Source organism: Chiloscyllium punctatum, chromosome 20 (genome assembly GCF_047496795.1).
Source record: "Chiloscyllium punctatum isolate Juve2018m chromosome 20, sChiPun1.3, whole genome shotgun sequence".
Taxonomy (NCBI): domain Eukaryota; kingdom Metazoa; phylum Chordata; class Chondrichthyes; order Orectolobiformes; family Hemiscylliidae; genus Chiloscyllium; species Chiloscyllium punctatum.
Window position 1 is genome coordinate 12,321,419 of NC_092758.1, and position 23,287 is coordinate 12,344,705.

Genomic DNA, 23,287 nt, shown 5'->3' on the forward strand with positions numbered 1-23,287 from the left:
GTAGGATCCCCAGCTCTGTCTTCCCTGGGGCAGAGTTTTACCAGCACAACCTTCTGACAGAAGCAGAGGTGGAGGACAGGTGGGTGGGGGTCAGTAATGTAGCAGGGACCCTGCTGAGTATTACCCAAGTTGCTGAAATGTTTGGTCTCAGTATCCACCTGACATAGAGTCATACAGCACGGAAACAGACCCTTCGGTCCAACTACTCCATGCTGAACATAATCCCAAATTAAACTAGTCCCACCTGCCTGCTCCTGGCCCATATTCCTCCAAACCTTTCCTACCCATGTACTTATCCAAATGTCTTTTAAATGTTGTAACTGTACCACATCCACCACTTCCTCAGAAAGTTCATTCCACACACAAACCACCTTCTGTTTGAAAAATTTGCCCCTCACGTGTTTTTTAAATCTCTCTCCTCTCACCTTAGTCTTGAAATACCCCATCCTAGGGAAAAGACAACAACCATTAACTCTATCTATACCCTTCATTATTTTTTAAACTTCCACCTCCTATGCTCCAGTGAAAAAAAGTCCCAGCCTATCTAGCCTTTTGTTTCTAACTCAAACCTTCCAGTACAGTTCAGTTTGCACACTCACCCAGATTCCAATGCAGAATACCATGATACCTGCCATACGGAATTTGGCCTCTGCTGGGGATTATGCTCCATAAAAGCCTCCTCCTGCGCTAGATGTCTCCATCCACCCTGGACACCCCACTGACCCCCTCTTGCTTTCTCCTGTATAGACCAAATTCTTATTACCCATAGGGTAATAGGGGAATAGCCCTCCTGGAGATAACACAAAATCATGAATAGTGCTCGACAGGAATGTCACCAATCTCACACAAAGGACTGTGCAATGCTTCAGGACTTCACAATCAGGAAAAACCAATAGGGTTTCGATCAGATCTCACCAATACCCGGATCTACAGGGTAGCAAATCCATGTAAAACACAGGGTGTGCTTACATATTAAACTAGCTTCATATGTCCTGTGCTTCACCACTCCCTGTGACTGTATGTACTTTCCACTCACCATATAAGGAAGAATTGCATTTACGTTGCACCTTTCACGGGCTTGCCCAAAGCTTTAGAAGAGCAGTCTCTACCGTAACGTAGCCAGTAAAGAAATTCTTCCTTACTCGATCTGTTGGTGGTCAACTGCTCTCTGTCTCATCCCTTCCACAAGTGGAAACAATTTCTCCAAGTCAACCGCCCAGCTCCTCCTTCATCGTAAAATACCTCTTTCAGGTTTCTATGCACCCTTTACAATTCAGGTTAAAATAAAAAACCTTCCCTGCACTTCCCCTAGAGCTTGACAGACAATGAAATACTTTCGCTGCATAGTCTCTGCTAGAAAATAGAAAACATACTGATTAGTTTGAGGAAACCAGGACCCCAAGAGCAGCAATGAGATAAATAGCCAGATAATTGGACAGTCAGTGGTCTTATAAAATATAAACATATAAAGTTATGAAGGGAATTTATAAAATGGAAGCTGGGAGGTTATTTCCACTGGTGGGTGAAACTGGAACTAGGAGGCATCACCTCAAAATAAGAGGAGCTGACTTTGGACTGAGGAGGAACCTCTTCACCCAGAGGGTTGTGAATCTGTGGAATTCCCTGCCCAGGGAAGCAGATGAGGCTCCCTCATTGAATGTTTTTAAGGTAAAGACAGATAGATTTTTTGAAAGCAAAGGAATTAAGGGTTATGGAGAGCCGGAGGGTAATTGGAGCTGAGTTCACAAAAAAGATCAGCCATGATCTTATTGAATGGAGAAGTAGGCTTGATGGGCCAGGTGGCCTGCTCCTGCTCCTATTCTTATCTCTTGGTAGAGATCCATTCCTCCCCAGAAGGGGAGTAAGTCAGACACCAAAGAAAGAGAAAATTATCAAGAGAAAATGAGAGCACCTGACTGAGTGCTTAAATCTCTTCACCAGAATCAAGAATAAAATTGTTCTCTTTCTATTTCACTATCCAGTTGCTTGTGTTGGCAGAAACTTGATGAATGGTCTCGTTCTGTAAATGTGTTAGTGAGGGTTGATTAACCTCGGTCTGATCTAAGGGAACATACTTATCTCTCTGGTCATGGAGATTGATGAGCCCAACAGAGGGCTATGGATTAAGTTAATGGGGTGCTTCACAGTAAATGTCTATCGTGGAGGCTGGGACTGGAGCATTGCAATAGGGCCAGGAGGATCCAGCATCTAACAGCATACAGTTTATACTCATGCAGAGTGTTTTCTAAAACATTGATAACTGGAACTGCTTGGAACTGCTATAAGCTATACCTTATCTGCCTCTCTGCACTTTGCTTTGGTCATAATGTTACTCTAAAACCTTATCTCATGAAGGCACTGTTCCCATCAGCAAACACCTTTGCCTCTCTATCACACTCTCTCTACTCCTTTAACACCCTGCAGGAGTTCCTCAGGCTAGTGTCCTAGACCCAACCATTTTCAGCTGCTTCATCAATGATGTTCCCTCCATCATAAGGTCAGAAGCGGGGATGTTCGTCGATGATTTCACAGGGTTCAGTGCCATTTGCAACCCCTCAGATACTGAAGCAGTCCATGTTTAAATGCGATAAGAGCTGGACAATATCCAGGCTTGTTTGAAAAGTGGCAAGTAACATTCACGCCCCAAAAATGCCAGGAAATGACCATCTCCAACAACAGAGAATCTAAACATCACCCCTTGACGTTCAATGGCATTACCATCACTGAATTCCCAACTGTCAATATTTTGAGGGTTACTGTAGACCAGAAACTGAGTCAAGCCAGATAACTATGGTGGTGACAAGAAGAGGTCAGAGGCTAGGAATCCTGCAATAAATAACTCAACTCGTGACTCCCCAAAATCGATAAGTCACAAGTCAGAAGTGTCATACTCCCCACTTGCCTGGATGGGTGCAGTTCCAAGAACATTTAAGAAGCTTGACACCATCCAGAAAAAAGCAGCCTGTTTAATTAGCACTACATCCACAACATTCTCTCCAACAACAACATTCAGTAGCAGCAGGGTGTACCATCGACAAGATGCACTGCAGAAATGCACTAAGGTTCCCTCAACAGCACCTTCAATATCCAGAAAGAGCAGTAGAAACATGGGAACACCACCACCTACAAATTCCCCTCCAAGCCATCACCATTCTGACTTGGAAATGTGTTGCTAGGTCAAAATCCTGGAATTCCCTTCCCAAGGGCATTTTGGGTCGACCCACAGCAGGTGGACTGCAGCGGTTCAAGAGGGCAGCTTCCACCATCTTCTCAAAGGCAACTAGAGATGGGTAATAAATGTTGGCCCAGCCAGTGATGCCCCCATCTCACGGATGAATATACTCATTGAATGTTTTTAAGGTAAAGACAGATAGATTTTTTGAACAGCAAAGGAATTAAAGGTTATGGTGAGCCAGAGGGTAATTGGAGCTGAGTTCACAAAAAAGATCAGCCATGATCTTATTGAATGGAGAAGTAGGCTTGATGGGCCAGGTGGCCTGCTCCTGCTCCTATTCCTGGTGTTCTTATGTCTTGGTAGAGATCCATTCCTCCCCAGAAGGGGAGTAAGTCAGACACTTACGATCAGTTGTCATCAACGACATTAAGTAGCTTGGTGTCTAATGTTGGTCTGTAAATGTTACTGTGAAAACAACTTGAGATATTTTATTATGTTAAAGACTCTGTACAAACCATAAATATATATGAGTTGTTGTCGAAGCTCTTTAGAGGAACAGAGATCATGAAAGGCGCTATATAAATTCAAGCTGTTTGGTTCTCTTGACGTAGAACTGGCTGATAATTGTGTTCAGAGAGATTTAACGAACTGTAGATTGTAAAATATTTCAAGGATATTGGTCAGTAATTATTTTCTTCCATATCCTTATGATTATCAACATTTGAGATGTGTCCAATTTTAAATTTAATTACATTCAGGCAGTGGAATTTACTCATCTCATGAATATATTTACTTAAGAATCAATTTTGTTTCAGCCAGTCAGAGATTTTATAAAAGAGAGTTACTTGGTGCCTCAGGCTACTGCTTGCAAAATGCTCCGGGGTTTTAGAGGTTGGTTCAGAGGTGGATGTTTCATCTGGTTCCACTTTCTCTGCAATTTCTGCACACTCACAGACAATCTCTCTCACACCCACATTCACAGACGCTCTCTCTAACACACACATTCACACACACTCTCTCACACACTCACAGACACTCTTTCTCACACACACATTCACACTCTCTCTCACACAGACACTCACAGACACTCTCACACACACCCACACTCACAGACACTCTCACACACACATTCACAGACACTTTCGCACATAGACACTCACAGACACACACTCTCACACAGACATTCACACTCTCTCACACCCACACTCACAGACACTCTCACACCCACATTCACAGACACTTTCTCACACACACATTCAGACACTCTCTCTCACACACATTCACAGACACTCTCTCACACACATTCACAGACATTCTCTCACATAGACACTCACAGACACACTCTCTCACACACACACACTCACAGACACTCTCACACCCACACTCACAGACACTCTCACACCCACATTCACAGACACTTTCTCACACACACATTCAGACACTCTCTCTCACACACATTCACAGACATTCTCTCACATAGACACTCACAGACACACTCTCTCACACACACACACACTCACAGACACTCTCACACCCACATTCACAGACACTTTCTCACACACACATTCAGACACTCTCTCTCACACACATTCACAGACACTCTCTCACACACATTCACAGACATTCTCTCACATAGACACTCACAGACACACACTCTCACACAGACATTCACACTCTCTCACACCCACACTCACAGACACTCTCTCTCACACCCACATTCACAGACACTTTCTCACACACACATTCACACACACTCACATAGACACCCACAGACACACTCACACACACACTCAGACACACACACATTCACACTCTCTCTCACACACATTCACACACACTCTCTCTCACACACACTCACAGACAATCTCTCTCTCACACACTCACAGACAATCTCTCTCTCACACACATTTACAATCTCTCTCTCACACACACATTTACACACACTCTCACACACTCACAGACACTCTTTCTCACACACACGTTCACAGACACACTCTCACACACTCTCTCACACAGACACAGACACACTTTCTCACACACACTCTCACACAGACACTCTCTCACACAGACACAGACACACTTTCTCACACACACTCTCACACAGACATTCACAGACACTCTCTCACACACACACTCACAGACAATCTCTCTCACACCCACATTCACAGACACTCTCTCACACACATTCACAGACACTCTCTCTCACACACTCTCACACACATTCACACACACTCACAGACACTCTCTCACACACACATTCACAGACACTCTCACACAGACACACTCTCTCACACACACTCTCACACAGACATTCACAGACACTCTCTCTACCCCCTTCCCCCACTCCAACCTCTCACCCTCACAACGCGTAGCCCTCCAATCCCTCTGCTCTAATCCCAACCTCACCATCAAGACAGCAGATAAAGGGGGCGCAGTGGTAGTCTGGCGCACTGACCTCTACACCACTGAAGCCAAACGCCAACTCGAGGACACCTCTTCCTACCACCCCCTCAACCATGACCCCATCCCCCATCACCAAACCATCATCTCCCAGACCATACAGAACCTCATCACCTCAGGAGATCTCCCACCCACAGCTTCCAACCTCATAGTCCAGGAACCCCGCACTGCCCGGTTCTACCTCCTTCCCAAGATCCACAAGCCTGACCACCCTGGCCAACCCATTGTCTCAGCATGCTCCTGCCCCACTGAACTTATCTCTATCTACCTCGACACTGTCCTATTCCGTCCTAGTCCAGGAACTCCCCACATACGTTCGAGACACCACCCACGCCCTCCACCTCCTCCAAGACTTCCGTTTCCCCGGCCCACAACGCCTCATCTTCACCATGGATATGCAATCCCTCTACACCTCCATCCGCCATGACCAGGGCCTCCAAGCCCTCCATTTTTTCCTCTCCCGACGTCCCCAACAGTACCCTTCCACCAACACTCTCATTCATTTGGCCAAACTGGTCCTCACCCTTAACAATTTCTCCTTTGAATCCTCCCACTTCCTCCAGACCAAAGGAGTAGCCATGGGCACACGTATGGGCCCCAGCTATGCTTGTCTCTTTGTTGGCTACGTAGAACAGTTGATCTTCCGTAATTACACCGGCACCACTCCCCACCTCTTCCTCCACTACATTGATGACTGCATTGGCGCCACCTCGTGCTCCCGCGAGGAGGTTGATCAATTCATCAACTTCACCAACACATTCCACTCTGACTTTAAATTTACCTGCACCATCTCTGACACCTCCCTCCCCTTCCTGGACCTCTCCATCTCCATTAACGATGACCGACTTGACACTGACATTTTTTACAAACCCACCAACTCCCACAGCTACCTGGATTACACCTCTTCCCACTCTACCTCTTGCAAAAATGCCATCCCGTATTCCCAATTCCTCTGCCTCCGCCGTATCTGCTCCCAGGAGGACCAGTTCCACCACAGAACACACCAGATGGTCTCCTTCTTTAGAGACCACAATTTCCCTTCCCACGTGGTTAAAGATGCCCTCCAACGCATCTCGTCCACATCCCGCACCTCTGCCCTCAGACCCCACCCCTCCAACCGTAACAAGGACAGAACGCCCCTGGTGCTCACCTTCCACCCTACCAACCTTCGCATAAACCAAATCATCCGCCGACATTTCCGCCACCTCCACAACAGACCCCACCACCAGGGATATTTTCCCCCCCACCCATTTCCGCCTTCCGCAAAGACTGTTCCTTCTGTGACTACCTGGTCAGGTCCACACACCCCTACAACCCACCCTCCCATCCTGGTACTTACCCCTGCCACCACAGGAACTCAAAAACCTATGCCCACACCCCCTCCCTCACCTCCATCCAAGGCCCTAAAGGAGCCTTCCACATCCATCAAAGTTTCACCTGCACATCCACTAATATCATTTATTGCATCCATTGCTCCCGATGCGGTCTCCTCTACATTGGGGAGACTGGGCACCTCCTAGCAGAGCGCTTTAGGGAACATCTCAGAGACACCCGCACCAATCAACTGCACCGCCCTGTGGCCCAACATTTCCCACTCTGCCGAGGACATGGAAGTCCTGGGCCTCCTTCACCGCCGCTCCCTCACCATCAGACGCTTGGAGGAAGAACACCTCATCTTCCGCCTCGGAACACTTCAACCCCAGGGCATCAGTGTGGACTTCAACAGTTTCCTCATTTCCCCTTCCCCCATCTCACCCTAGTTCCAAACTTCCAGCTCAGCACTGTCCCCATGACTTGTCCTACCTGCCTATCTTCTTTTCCACCTATCCAGTCCACCCTCCTCCCTAACCTATCACCTTCATCCCCTCCCCCACTCACCTATTGTATTCCATGCTACTTTCTCCCTACCCCCACCCTCCTCTAGCTTATCTCTCCACGCTTCAGGCTCTCTGTGTTTATTCCTGATGAAGGGCTTTTGCCCAAAACTTCGATTTTGCTGCTCCTCGGATGCTGCCTGAACTACTGTGCTCTTCCAGCACCACTAATCCAAAATCTGGTTTCCAGCATCTGCAGTCATTGTTTTTACCTACTCTCTCTCACACATATTCACAGACACACTCTCTCTCACACACATTCACAGACAATCTCTCTCACACACACATTCACAGACAATCTCTCTCACACACACATTCACAGACACACTCTCACACAGACACTCTCTCTCACACACACTTTCACAGACACTCTCTGACACACACATTCACAGACACTCTCACACACACACACTCACAGACACTCTCTCACACACACATTCACAGACACTCTCTCTCACACACACTCTCACACATTCACAGACACACTCTCTCACACACACAGACACACTCACACACATTCACAGACACACTCACACAGACATTCACACTCTCTCACACACACATTCACACTCTCTCACACACACATTCACAATATCTCTCACACACACATTCACACTCTCTCTCACACACACTCTCACACACACATTCACAGACACTCTCACACACTCACAGACACTCTTTCTCACATACACATTCACAGACACTCTCTCACACACATTCACAGACACTCTCATACATTCACACTCACACACACTCTCTCACATTCGCATACATACACACTCATACACACATAGACTCTCACTCTCTCACACGCACTCTCTTTCAAATATACTCTCTCTCTCTCACAGACATTCTCTCTCATACACTCTCTCTCACACGCACATACTCTCTCTCTCACACGCATTCTCTCTCACACTCTCTCATACACATATACACTCTGTCTCTCACACACTCTCATACACACTCTCTCACACACACATACAGACACATTCTCTCACTCTCACTCTCTCACACACTCTCACAGGGAAAACTTCTCTCACAAAGACATGCTCATACTCCTGCCCCACTTCCACTTGATGTCCCTCACTTGCCCCTTCAGGTGCCAACTCTTTGTTTGTTGTGTCCCACTCACCAACTTCTAGTTGCTACCTATCCCCTGACCCTCACTGTTTTGCTCGCTGTCCCTTTCTGAGTTCTCACCACTTCCCACTCACTGCCCGTCCCCTGATCACTAATGTCTTTTAGAGAAGGAGATTTGCCACCATTACCCCCTCTGGCCTACACGTGACTCCAGACCCACTGTAATGTGGCTGACAGTGAAATGGCCCAACCACACAGTTACATTGAAGAATGTGGCTCACTGCTGCCACCTGCTGGCCTTGTTGTCAATGCCCACAGCTCATCATTCAATAAAACAAACCTGGGAGAGGCCAAGCAACGGCCCTCATATAAACCTGACTCTCTCATTCCCAAATGCATTCTCCAGCTTCTGTCTTAATACATCTTCCTTTCTCCAATTTCTCAGCTCACAAAAGGGAGCAGACATTTCGGACACCATAAAGCCAGAAGAAGTAGGAACAGGAGTGAGCCATTCGGCCCCTTGAGGCCGTTCCAACAACCATTAGGATCATGTACGATCCAACACTCTTCATGTCCACTTCCTTGCATTTTGCACCTAACCCTTGACTCCCTGACTGTTCAGGAATCTATCAATCTCAGCCTTAAATGTGCGCAGGGACTCTCCCATGCAGCTTTCTGTGACAAGGGATTCCAAACACTCTCAACCCTTTGAGAGAATAAATTCCTCCTCATCTCAGTCTTAAATTGGCACCTCTTTATTCTGAGACTAAATGTCCTGATACAGATACCTTCTGCTTAAAAACCTTCTGTTCTGTTTCTAAAAAATGCTGATGGAGCTGCTGAGCTTTACTGAGTGTAAATTGTGCTGCCATATTCGTTAGCTTCCGACAGCTACTACAATTTCAACAAATACCCCTTCAGCTCTAAAGCAAATCACAACATCCTGAGGTCGTGCAAGGGGCATTGGGAAGTTTTTTTTCCCTTGCCGTGGAGCTTGCTGTTTGGAAATTGACTCCCGCATTTCTCACAGTGCCATTGTGACGATACTGCCACAAGTTTAGGGGGAGACCGTGGTAGCGGTAATACCACTAGCCTAGTATTCAGAAGCCCACATTACGGCTGCAAAAGCGTGGGTTCAAATCTCACGTTAGTAGCTGGAGGAATTTGCACTCAGTTAATAAAATCTGGAATTGCAAGCTAGTCTCAGAGATGGTGACGATGCTCACTCACATCGCTTGTTATAAGAACCCATCTGGTTCACTAGAATCATAGAAAGTGGGAGTAGTCCATTCGATCCTTTCAGCTTGCTCCACCATTCTGTATAATCATGACTGATGATCCATCTTTGATCCCTCTAGCCTGAAGAACTATATCTAACTCTTTCTTGTAAATATTCCATGTTTTTGGTCACAACCTCTTCCTCCAACAGAGAATCCCACAGGCTCACCACTCTCTGAGTGAAGACATTTCTCCTCACCTCAGTCCCTATTGGCCTACCCCATATCCTTAAAACGTGATCCCTGATTGGGACCTCCCTGGTCATCAGTAACAATCCTCTCTGTCTTTCATAATGTTTGAATTCTATGGGCTTCTGTGAGGTCTCCCCTCATTCTTCTAACCTCCAGTGAGTGTAGTCTTAACTAATCCAGTCTCTCTTCAAATGTTAGTCCTACCAGGAATTGATCTGGTGAACCTTCGTGACATTCCCTCCATCGCCAGAACATCCTTTCTAGATAAGGAAATCAAAACTGCGCACAATATATGGACACTTCAAGCCACTGTACAGTTGCAGCGAGACATCAATGCTCCTGTACTCTCACTATGATAGCCAACAAAAGCATTTGCCTTCTTCATTGCCCACTGCACCTCCATGCTTACTCTCAGTGTACATGGGCATCCAGGTCTCATTGCACCTCTCCCTTTCCCAAGCTATAGCCAATCCGACCACGATCTGCCCAACTGTTTTGGCTACTAAAGTGGATCACCTCACATTTATCCACAACATAATTCCTCTGCCTTGCCTTTTCCCACTCTCTCATCCTATCCAAATCACACTGAAGTTTCTCCACATCCTCCTTGCACCATGCAGTAGGTCAGATGTCTGGTGCATAGAATAGAACTATGCCAACAGCTTGGGTTCTAATTCCATTCTGGCTGAGATAGATCTTCATCTTCACCCTACCCCTGAAGATGGAAGGTAATGGTGAAACCCCACTGACAAAAACTTTAGGGTATAGGTTTGCTCGCTGAGCTGTACGCTTGATATCCAGACATTTCATTACCTGGCGAGGTGACATCATCAGTGGCAATGTTACCTAGCCAGATAATGAAACGTCTGGATATCAAACCTACAGCTCAGCGAGCAAACCTACACCCTAAACCTCAACCTGAGCTACAAACCTTGTGAACTGACAAAAACTGTCAAGGAAAATTAACTCAGGATGAAGCATCAGCGGACTGGCAATGAGCTAGAGATCCCTGTATTCAGGCTGAGTACAGTAGCTCACGGAATGGAATAAATACATTTATTTTCCTTCTACTTCCAGGCGGAAGGAGCTCAGGCAACAAGAAGACGGATGGAGTTAAGGTAGGAAATAATGCTGTATCTCCTGCCTCTGCTTTCTACAGAATCACTGATGTTGGGCTTGAGGGACCTTCCTTTGTGACAAATGATGATGGCTGCCCAAAGCTTTTGTTAACCCTTTTTTTTTAACTTTCAGTTTGAAGTCCTCTGTCTCTGAGTCTAAGGGTCTCTGAAAACAATTCGGCCTCAGTAGCCCAAAAGCCTCATGTTGCACTGAGTGAGCAAGCCTTGGAATTTCAATGTCATTCACTTAATATTAACAAGTTTTGAGAAGATTTGTAGCGCAGTTTGAGATTCTGGATGTAGGTTTGCTCGCTGAGCTGGAAGGTTCATTTTCAGACGGTTCATCACCATACTCGGTAACATCATCAGTGAGCCTCCAGTGAAGCACTGGTGTTAGTGACCCACTTTCTATTTATGTGTTTAGGTTTCCTTGGGTTGGTGATGTCAGTTCCGGTGGTGATGTCATTTCCTGTTCTTATTCGCAGAGGGTGGTAAATGGGGTCTAAGTCAATGTGTTTGTTGATAGAGTTCCGGTTGGAATGCCATGCTTCTAGAAGGAACACAGAAAGCGGGTCACTAACACCAGTGTTTCATGGCGGCTCACTGATAATTTTATCTAGTATGGTGACGAAACATTTGAAAATGAATCTTCCAGCTCAGCGAGTAAGCTTATATCCAGATCCTCTTAATATCCTCAAATCAAACGTTGCCTTTCTTCCTCATGGAATGGTGAATAGTAGAAGGCAGAGTCTAGATTAGAGTGGTGCTAGAAAAGCACAGCATGTCAGGCAGTATCCTAGGAGCAGGAAGATACGTCAATTTTACTGCTCCTTGGATGCTGCCTGACCTGCTGTGCTTTTCCAGCACCACTCTAACCTAGACTCTGGTTTCCAGCATCTGCAGTCCTTGTTTTTACCTAGCTAATAGTAGAAGGCAGCCATTCAGCCCATTAAGTCTTGCTCTTTCTGTTCCTTCTGGTCTAGTTGGTTCCATTCCTTGGCTCTTCCTGCAGAACTTTGCCATTCTCTTCTCTTTCTGGACATTATCCAAGTCTCACCCAGAGCACAGAAGAGACCTATTGAGTCTACAGCAACCTATCTATTTAAGCCCACTTTCTAGTGCTTGTCCCATAACCTTGAATGTTGCAACATTTCAAGTGATCATCCAAATACAGAGGAACTTTGATTATCTGAATAACACGGGCAGGAAGTACTTTGCTCGGATAATCAAATGCCGGATAATACAGTTTAGGCAGGCATCGGGATCTTGCAATCTTGTCTGGATAATCTGAAATTCGGATAATCAGATGCCAGATAATTGAGGTTCCTCGGTACTGTTTTAAAGGTTTTCCCTCCCAGACAGTGGGTTGCAGACTCTCACCACCCTCTAAACCTCCTGCCTTTCACCTTCAAACTTATGACCCTTCAGCTAAGGGGAACAGCTGCTTTCTATCCACCCTGCCCATGTCTCTTTATAATCTGATACACCTCCATCACATTCCCCTCGAGCCTTCTCTGCTCCAAAGCAAACAACCTGAGCTTATCCAGCCTCTTTCCATCGGTGAATTGTTCCATCCCAGGCAACATCCTGGTGAATCTCCTCTGCCACCCCCTCTAGTGTGATCACATCCTTGATGAACAGGGAAGAGGGGCTCAGTAGAGGTGATTGTCAGCACTGAACCTCACTCAAGTGTGAACAGGCACATCCTCAGAAATAAACTGACCCAAGTCCTCACACACAACTCACCAGATGGATCATCGAGAAAAGATTTCCCTTTCCAGAACTGTGGTTCCGGGTGTGAGAGGGTTTACCTGGGTGGATTGGGCACACTGGATATTTCTTCTGTTTCTGATTAAAAGCAGATTTGATCATGGTGTTCAAAATCAGGAAGGGCTTAGACTGAGTCAATAAAGTCCAAAATCACACAACACCAGGTTATAGTCCAACGGGTTTATTTGGAAGCACTATCTATCGGAGCGCTGCTCCTTCATCAGGTAGAGGAGCAGTGCTCCAAAATCTGGTGCTTCCAAATAAACCTGCTGGACTATAACCTGGTGTTGTGTGATTTTTTAACTTTGGCCACCCCAAATCCAACACCAGCTCTTCCACATCATGAGTCAATGAGGAGGAACTGTGTCCGGTGACTGAGGGTCAGTCACCAGCTGGCATGGATTTAAGGCAATTGGCAAAAGAACCAGCGACAACATGAGGAGAATTTTTTTTTGCATGAGTGGTTCAAATTTGAAACGCACTGTCTGAAAGGGCGGCACATTTTAATTCAATAGGATAATATCCAGAAAGAGAAAAGAATGGCAAAGTTATGCAGGAGGAGCCAACTGGACCAGTCTTCAAAAAAGAGAGAAACAGAAGGAGCAAGACTTGATGGGCCGAATGGCTGCCTTCTACTATTCACAATTCCATGAAGGAGAAAGACGATGTTTGAGTTGAGGACATCAAGAGAATGATGTTGAAATTGCAAGCCTTGGTCACCCAGTTCTCTTTTGTAACTCCTTCCCACCAATCGGACAACAGAGCAACTGGACATTGGACTAAAACAATCAATTCATTTCCCTGAGAGACTCGAAGATCCTTGGCAGAAGCTCATTACCAACATCTGAACACAAGGCAGTTACCTGAAGAGGATTTAGCCATTCCACCCCTTGCACTCCCAATCCTAAGATGGCTAGCTGTGGTTGTATGTCTTCCTGGAGAATTAGCCATTTAATGACCACAACATTCACTCGTAGAAAGTCATAAAGTCGTTCAGCACAGAAGCAGACCCTTTGGTCCAACTCGTCCATGCTGACCAGATATCTGAAATTAATCTACTCCCGTTTGCCAGCATTTGGTCCATTTCTCTCCAAATCCTTCCTGTTCATAAATAAAAACACTCAAATAGTCTCCACACCCTTCCACCTTACCCCAATTCCAATATTGTTAAGATCAAAAGGCATAAGATGGAAAGGGCAAACCTTTTCTCGAAAGACCCAGCAATTAACTTCCAGGATGGCTCATGACAAAGTTCAGGAGACTCATCCTTAATTTCTGGAGATCCTGGGACAATCCAGGCGAGTTGGTAACCCTACATCCGGACAAATCGAGGCTGCTCTCCGCTCTTAGCACCTTTTCCGCACCTTTCTTCCAATGTAGCCCTCAGAATCCCTTTAGGATTTCAACACCTCACTCAGATCACCCTTCAACTGCCCAGCCCAAAGGAAATGCAAACCTAGTTGATGAAAGCTTTTCTACCTTTTAAAGAGCTGCTGTTTACAATTCCAAAATAACCCAATTTCCTGCTTTCTGTCAACGAAAGAAAATAAAAATCACCTACGGCACAATGTTTGATTTCAAGGGAGAAGTTCCAGTGAAATTAGTCTGTACTGGTGTTGACAAATAAGCTGCCCACTTGAAAGCCCCCTCCTTGCTGCCACTTCATGTGTTCCTACACCATGGAAACTGCAGTGGTTTGAGTAGGCACCTTCCAAGGTGCAATCAGCAATGAACATCTCCTGTAAATTAATATTTTTAAAACTGCTACAATGTAACCAATCAGTGCTCTTTGTGGGATGGTACTGTGCTCAGGTTTGACTATGTATTTTTGGTAAACTCACTGCTACATCCGGAGGATGTTAATTTACCCCCTTTTGTTCTCTCCTGCCATATGAGATACAGCTTGCATCTGAAAGCTACTGGTTGCCGACCTGAGAGTGGCCAGGGGAAATAATCGTAGCTAGTCCGTCCAGTTTGGGAGAGAGTGAGAGAGAGGGAGAGAAAGAGAGAGAAGTGGATTAAAGACGAGTATCTTAAACTCAACTAGGGACAACTATCTGGGCTTGAGAGTTGAGCTGAAATAAATTGGCATCTTAGACTAGAAGATAGTTTGATAAAACAGCAGTGGCAGATATTTAAAAGGATAGTTTAAAATACCCTGAGGAGCTCCTGCAGAGACGGCTTGGAGCTGAGATGACTGACCCTGAGCAAAGCATTAGAACCACCTCATCAACTCATTCCCTGACAACTCATCCAAATCTCTAGTTAGGACCTGCTGAAGATAATGAGTGGCAATTATTCAGAGTTAAAGCTGCTTTCGAAGGGAACGGGGATTGTTTTGAATTTGAAGTCACTGTCATCAGTACAATGTGCTGTGCAGTTAGCTAACTGATTCACAGCCACCCTTGGCAAGAACAACGAGTACAAGATTTTCAGAAACACCTCTTCCTCAGTAGAACTGCCCATTTAACATTTCCCTCCCACTGCATCTAAAGAATGTACTGAGCCATGTAAAGTTAAAATCATTAGGTAGGTGTGTATTGGGACATCTTCAATAATTGTTGCTGATTTGTTTACCCTTGAGTTCTTTCATGAACCGTTTGCAACCCTGAATCAATGACTCTCACTAGCACTCTGCGGAGACTGGAGCACAAACCTGCGCTCACGTTGCCAAAGGAGTTCTGGGTTGACAGAGGTGCCATTTTATGGATGAGATTTTAAACTGAGGTAAACCTCTCAGGTCAATGTGAAAGACAACACCCAGCAGGCCTGTTCCCCTACTGTCCTAGACAATAATCAAAACAGATTATCTGATTGTTGTGTCACGGCTGATGGTGGGATGTTACTCTGCACAACTCACTTAGCACTCTTCTGACATTGCAACGTCCTTATTTCAAAAAATAAAGTACTTGAATATGGAACATTATAAGGAGGTTGTCCATATGAACTTCATTGAATATGAATTCCCTAACTAACCTGGAGCTGTTAACCCGGGTCAATCAGGAAGCCCTGGCTGACAGATATAAACAGGAATTCTCAGGGATTCTCCTTCCTCTGGGGACTGACCCTGAGTTGGCTGGTCAGAGTCCATGCACGTGTAAATAAAGGGTGACTTGGTGACAGGAGATGGGCCTCCATGGAATTATTTTAAAAACCTCGGGCTTAAAAGACATTATATTAAATAGATATTATTATTCTTCATTCAAGGGTTATGGTGGTTGCTGGTGAGGCAGCACTTATTGGCCTCCATCATTGCCCAGGGGAAGATAGTGATGAATTGTTTGCTTGAGGAACATCCACAGTGCTGTTAATGAGGGAGTTCCAGGATGCAGATCCAGTGACAGTGAAGGAAAACTGACATAGTCCCAAATATTTGAAAATCATAAATCATTGAAAAGGGAGCCATGTTGCCAAAACATTTCATATTGCGTTCCTCAGTGGTTAGCACTGCTGCCTCACTGCTGCCGCCACGGACCCGAGTTCAATTCCACCCTCGTGTGGCTGGCTTTATGGTGTTTGCACATTCTCCCCGTGTCTGCGTGAGTTTCCTCTGGGTGCTCCAGTTTCCTCCCACAATCCAAGGATGTGCAGGTTAGGGTGAATTGGTCATGGGAAATTTTCTGCAGTGTCCAGGCTAGATGGGTCGGCCACAGGTGATGCAGGGTTACAGGGATAGTGTGGAATGGGGGGAAGGTGGGTCGGGGTGGGATGCTCTTCGAAGGGTCAGTGTGAACTGGATGGGCTGAATGGCCTGCTTCTACACTGAAGGGATTCCATAAAAAAAATTCAAAATACAAGAATGCCAAATTTCAAGCGCTCACACCAATTTAAATTAAAATAAGCTGTGTCTCACTTCTAAGGAAAATTAAGTTGAGTGGGGGGAGTAGAGGGAGGCATGTGGTCATCTAATAAAGATCTTAAAGGTGAGTAAAGTTTTCAATAAGATTGGCATTTAGGTTATTGGTAACACATGCTGGTCTTGCTGATGAGGAATGGATAAAAAGTTAGAGGGAACAGTGTGACAAACAGCATCACTTTACCAGACAGGAATCCAGAAACCCTGTTCTTAAGTCGCTTCTTCACCCTGACAGGAAGACACTACACAAGGCAGGTGAAGCGAGTAATGTAGATGCATGTAGGTGGACTCTAGATAAGCATCTGAGGGAGAAACAAAAAGAGAATTCTCCTGAGATATGGAGATGAGAAAAGGCAAGAGAGATTCGATTGGGATGTAAATACTGCCATCGACTGGTTGGGCCAGGGGGTCTTACTTGCTGGGGCTTTTGAAGAGATACAGAGCAGGTGTCTGAAATTCGGGGCAGATCAGCCACAATCTGACGTGAGGGACTGAATTACCTCTTCTTGTTCCTGGAGAAGAAAGGGTTAACTATAATATACTCTAAGAATACCCAGTGAGCACGTGCATTAGAAGCTTTGGCGCAGTGATGTCAGATCACGTGTAATTGAGACCCAAACGTGAAGGGTTTTGGAGATGTCTTATCTTACTATTCCTTTTCTATTTTAATGTTCAAGAAAACCTGTTAATGTCCACTCAACTGAGTGAAGACCTAATCTTGTGACAGTTCCTAAATTTCAAAAGCCATTAGAGACAGTAGTATATCCATAAGATGGGTCAGTTAGAGTAAAAACCTCCAAACAGTGACTGTTGAGACAGCAGCGATTAGGCTAAGTTGACGATTCTATGTACACCAGCGATCGCATACTGTTTGGAGACGGTGTGTATGTTGGGATTTGCTCCTGTTTTTGGACAGGCATGATCACACACAAGATGCTTGTGCCCTTGTGATTAAATGAACATTATGGACTATGCACATTTTTGACTGTATGCATGTTCTTAATCCTTGCATTATGCACTAAGTGCTCAGACACAATTCCATAAAGACCTCCTTGCAGTACATTTAAAATTATTTTTGATTTTTGCAAAGCCATTTCCTTTGCATTGCATGCATAATAAAACCCAACCTTAAACCTGTTTCTTTTTGTGTATTCCTTCTTGTGGATGTGGGTGTCACTGGCAAGGTCGGCATTTATTGCCTATCCCTGATTGCCCTGGAACTCAGTGGCTTGCCATGGTATTTCAGAGAGCAGATTAGACTCAACCCCATTGCCTGGGTGTAGAGTCATACATAGGACAGGCCAGGTAGGGATTATTGTCTTCAAAGGACAATAGTGAACCAGATAGGTTTTCATGACAATCGATAACGTTCCTGTTTGATTTTCTCTTCCTTGTGACTCTTTGGAATTCCCTTTCTCAAAAAGCAGAATCATTAAATATTTTTACAGCAGAGGTAGATAGATTTGTGATGATTGAGGAGATGAAAGATTAGGATTGGCCATGTTGAATTGCCCATAATACCCAGGGATGTGCAGGCTAGGTGGATTGCCATTGGAAATAGGTGGCACAGTGGCTCAACATTTAGCACTACTACCTCACAGTACCAGGCACCCCAGTTCAGTTCCAGCCTTGGGCCACTGTCTGTGTGGAATTTGCCCAATATCCCGTGTCTGCATGGGTTTCCTCTGAGTGCTCCCGTTTCCTTGCAAAGTCCAAGGATGGGCAGGTTAGGTGAATTGGCCATGCTAAATTGCCCATAGTGTTCAGGGATGTGTAGGTTAGGTGTATTAATCAGGGGCAAGATTAAAGTGGTGCTGGAAAAGCACAGCAGGTCAGGCAGCATCCAAGGAGCAGGAAAACTGATGTTTTGGGCAAAAGCCCTTCATCACCCTCTGTCCACGCATTAACGAATTCAATACACTTTGTGACATATTCCAGAAGCATTAATCAAGGGGAATATAGAGTAATAGGGTAGGGGAATGGATCTGGGTGTAATACGCTTTGGAGAGTTGGTGTGGACTTGTTGCGCCAATTGGCCTGTTTTCCACACTTTCGGGATTCTGTGAAATGCAGGGATAGGTTAGCTGGGGAGCGATGGTCTGGGTGGGAGGCTCCTCAGACGGAGGTGGGTGTAGATTTGATGAGCCGAATAGCCTGCTTCCACACTCTATGATTCTATGATTATAAAGCCAAATGCAGGAATGTAGAGTTGAGGTTAAGATCACATCAGCCATGATCTTATTGAATGATGGAACAGGCTTGAAGGGCCAAATGGCCTACTCTTGTTCCTTGTTCTTTTGTTTCCGTGGGTCAGTGTTAGAATAGAATAGTATAGTAATTTATTGTCTCTTGTACTTTTACAAAAAAGGTACAGTGAGAAGTGTTTAAGTTGCCATACTCTGGTGCCATTTTAATAATAAATTATATAAAAAAAGAAAAAAATTAAGACAAATTCTATCCTAGTTCAATTCACGGCTCCTGGTTCTAAATTATTTAATTTAGTTTTAATTCCACCAATTGTCTTTGTGGGGCTTGAACCAATCTCACTAGAGGATTAGTCTGGGTCTCTGGATTAAATTATCCAATGACATTTACCGCTATGCTACTACAACCCCTACCTCTTTCCTCAACATTTCCTCAATAAAAGATTGCTCAGTTCCGATGTGATTTCTGCACACAAAACCCTGATCTGTGTTATGTGCCCCCACTGTGTGTTTTGGAATCGAGTTAAGCATGTTGCCATGGTGATTTCTCATTGTAACAGTGCTCTGCCTTTAATCTAGGAATCCTCAGAGAGCACCAACACTACTATTGAAGATGAAGATACAAAAGGTGAGACACAAAGAGAAAAAAACTATGATTCCGCAATGGAGGCAGAGAAAATCTATCCACTTGTGTAGGAGCCAGATCTGAGAGGCCTTAATTATAACCCAGCTTTTGCTGCATTGCACTGTTATTTCCAACAATTTTCTCAATATTGGGACCCACTGGAATATAAGATCATGGGAGATTTCCCACAAATTTGAGTTCAGTGCATCTCAAAATTTCTGCAAACGTTTGCTCCGCTTTAGTAAAATCAGCCAAGCAATAGGCTCAGCCCTCAGAAACCCAATTTACAAGAATATTTCCAAATTCAGGGTGGCACGGTGGATCAGTGGTTAGCACTACTGCTTCACAGCACCAGGGTCCCAGGTTCAATTCCAGCCTCAGGCACCTGTCTGTGTGGAGTTTGCACATTCTCCCTGTGTCTGCGTGGGTTTCCTCCCACAATCTAAACATGTGCAGGCCAGGTGAATTGGCCAGGCTAAATTGCCTATAGTGTTAGGTGCGCTAGTCAGAGGGAAATAGGTCTGGGTGGGTTATTCTTCAGAGGGTCAGTGTGGTCTTGTTGGGCTGAAGGGCCTGTTTCCACACTGTGGAAATTTCAGTCATGGGAAGATGTTGGAACTGTCCTCCTTGGGGAGAAGGAGATTGAGAGGAAGTTTATCCAAGGTTTTTCCAAACCATTAGCAGGCTTGCTAGTGTAGACTGTTCCTACTCAGAACGGATAAAGAGGGCAAAGACTTAAAATGATTTGCAAACGTCACAAGGGTGAAGTCAGCGAAAGGCTTTCACTCAGCGAGCAGTTACAGTGAGGAAGTGTGATGGAGACGGGTTCAATTGAGGCATGCAAGAGGACGATTATTGGATAGACATAATGAGAAAGGGTGTGGGAGAAATGCAGATGATTAGCATGAGGTGATGTTGGTCAATTAATGAGCCAGTGCAGGCATGATAGGCCGAATGGCTTCCTTTTGCTCACTAACACTTGTGTGGTTCTGTGAACGGTCCATTCCCTCAGGGTAAATTCATTAGTATTACATATTCTCCTAATGGTCTGTGTTTTCAGGCCTTTGATGAGACTTCAAAGATTAAGCTGAATGTTTTGGGTAGAACATGCTAATTTTGAAAAGTATTAATCATGTTTATCTAATTTACTAAGGAATTGATGACTCCAGTTACATAAGAAAACAATTTGGTACTTTTTTTAAGATGTCACTCTCAGGCATTTGAAATTGACTTACCCAAGCACAGTGGAGTGGTTTAAAAAGCTTATATTTTTAGGACAAATCAAATTCCAGCTGCATGCATCAAAATTTATCAAGTTAGCAATCTTCAAAAGGAATATTATCAATGCAATGTACTTTTTGAAAAGAAAATTGATTTTCAAAGTGCTGTATGATTATTTCATGGCAGAGTTTGCAAAGAAGTCTGCATGGAGACTCATTGGGGGACGAAATCTATTTTCTTGATTTTGGATCTGGTAAAGCGTTGTGAATAAACTAAAATTAGCTAAATTTTTGCCTCCCACAGTATGCTGTCCTTCCAGGCAAGTTCAAGACTTAATTGTCCCACAGTTAATATAGCTTGCACCTTTTTTTCAAATTCATTCACATGTTAGGCCAACATTTATTGCCCATTCCGAACTGCCCCAGAGCGCAGTTAAGAGGCACACGTAGGCTGGGCCAGATGAGGAGGGCAGTTTCCCTCGCTAAAGGATATTAGTGAACTAGGGGATCTTGGGGGAGTCGATGGCTAGCGGAATTGTTGCTAGACTGTTAATCTAGAGACCAAGGTAATGTTCTGGTGAGCTAGGTTCAAATCCCACCATTGCAGATGGTGGAATTCGAATTAAGAGTCTAATGATGACCATGAATTGATTGGCAGGAAAATCCCATCTTGTTCACCAAAGTATTTTAGGGAAAGAAACTGCCGTCGTTATCTGATCTGGCCTACATGTGACTCCAGACCCATTGTAATGTGGTTGACACATAACTCTAGATAATCAGGGATAAATAATACTGGCCTCATCTTGTGAATTAATGGATTCTTTCCCTATTGGGTTCAGATGCTCTGAGCAGGGAGAGGCAATTTTCTACTATAGGCACAAAGGATGAGATGGGTGGAGAATAATGGAGATTAATGGACGAGGGCAAGTTGGGATGAGAAAAGAAATCCATGGACAGGATGAATCAATGGAGGAATTGACGATGAGAAGAACGAATATAGAGAGCTGTGAATGGATGAAGGGAGAGACAGCAAGAGAAATGGATAACAATGGTAGGGATACACTAATGGAGGAGTGTAAGGAAGGTTTGTTGGGATTCCAAGGAAGGGTTTAAACTGCCCTAAACTCACATCCTGTAACTCCAGTGCACACCGTGTAGAATGCACATCTTTTTAAGTTAATGTGTGTGTTGTCAATGAGGAGTCATTTCAACCTTCCTCTTTCTGTGCTAATTGTAGTGCGTAAACAAGAGATTATCAAAGCTACAGAGCAGCTGATTGAAGCTATTAGCAATGGTGATTTTGAGGCATACACGTAAGTTCCTTTCCCAATCAAAACATCTGCTTGTGTTTTATACCAGTTATCAGAAAGTTTTGAAATAGTCACCCATCTGACAGAAACCGTGTGTCAATAACTCTGAGAAATTCCTACTGGGATCTTATATTAAATTGGTTAAATGCAGATTTGCAATTCACCATCCAATCCCGGTCCTGGAAATCCATCATCCATCACGATCTTCCTTACTGCCATTGTCTTCTAGAGATGTACAGCACGGAAACAGACCCTTCGATCTAACCCGTCTATGCCGACCAGGCATCCCAACCCAATCTAGTCCCACCTGCCAGCACCCGGCCCATATCCCTCCAAACCCTTCCTATTCATATACCCATCCAGATACCTTTTAAATGTTGCAATTGTACCAGCCTCCACCACTTCCTCTGGCATCCCATTCCATATATGTAACACTCTCTGCGTGAAAAAGTTGCCTCTTAGGTCTTTTTTATATCTTTCCCCTCTCACCCTAAACCTATGACCCTCTAATTCTGGACTCCCCCACCCTAAGGAAAAGACCTTGTCTATTTATCCTATCCATGCCCCTCATAATTTTATTAACGTCTATGAGGTCGCCCCTCAGCCTCCGACGCTCCAGCAAAAACAGCCCAGCCTGTTCAACCTCTCCCTATGGCTCATCTTTCTCCTCTCTCTCCATTTCATCTGTCCCCCATTCTTGTCATCCCCTCATCTTTCCCTTTATCTGTTCCTCCTTCCATCCATTCTTCTGTCCCTACCTTCTTCCATCTTTTCCTCCTTCCCTATTTTGTGCTGTTATGACATATCATAGCAGGCATTTATCACTTCCTCCTTGTGTAACTCTTTCCCTGGATGCTGTCTGAAGTATTTCCAGCATTGTGTGCTAGTTCCTTTGCCAAGAGAAGTGAATCCTCACTGTTTTGAATTGTTGATCTTTCAGGAAGATGTGTGATCCTGGGGTGACTGCGTTTGAACCTGAGGCATTGGGAAACCTGGTGGAAGGACTCGATTTTCATAGATTCTACTTTGAGAATTGTAAGAAACTATTCTTGTTCCACATGAGTTAAATTATTGTATTTTAGCTATGTATAGTTAGTAGGTTTGCACAGAGAGTCATAGAGTCATA

General features: G+C 44.7%; 1 protein-coding gene across 1 annotated transcript in view; it reads left to right on the forward strand.

The window, feature by feature from the left end:
- Positions 1-23,287, forward strand: part of LOC140491888 (calcium/calmodulin-dependent protein kinase type II subunit alpha) — a 247,906-nt gene that overhangs the window by 211,536 nt on the left and 13,083 nt on the right. Inside the window, exons 13-16 of the mRNA XM_072590323.1 lie at positions 11,136-11,176; positions 19,586-19,634; positions 22,089-22,164; positions 23,102-23,196. Coding sequence (XP_072446424.1) covers positions 11,136-11,176; positions 19,586-19,634; positions 22,089-22,164; positions 23,102-23,196 — 261 coding nt within the window. The remainder of the gene's footprint in view (positions 1-11,135; positions 11,177-19,585; positions 19,635-22,088; positions 22,165-23,101; positions 23,197-23,287) is intronic.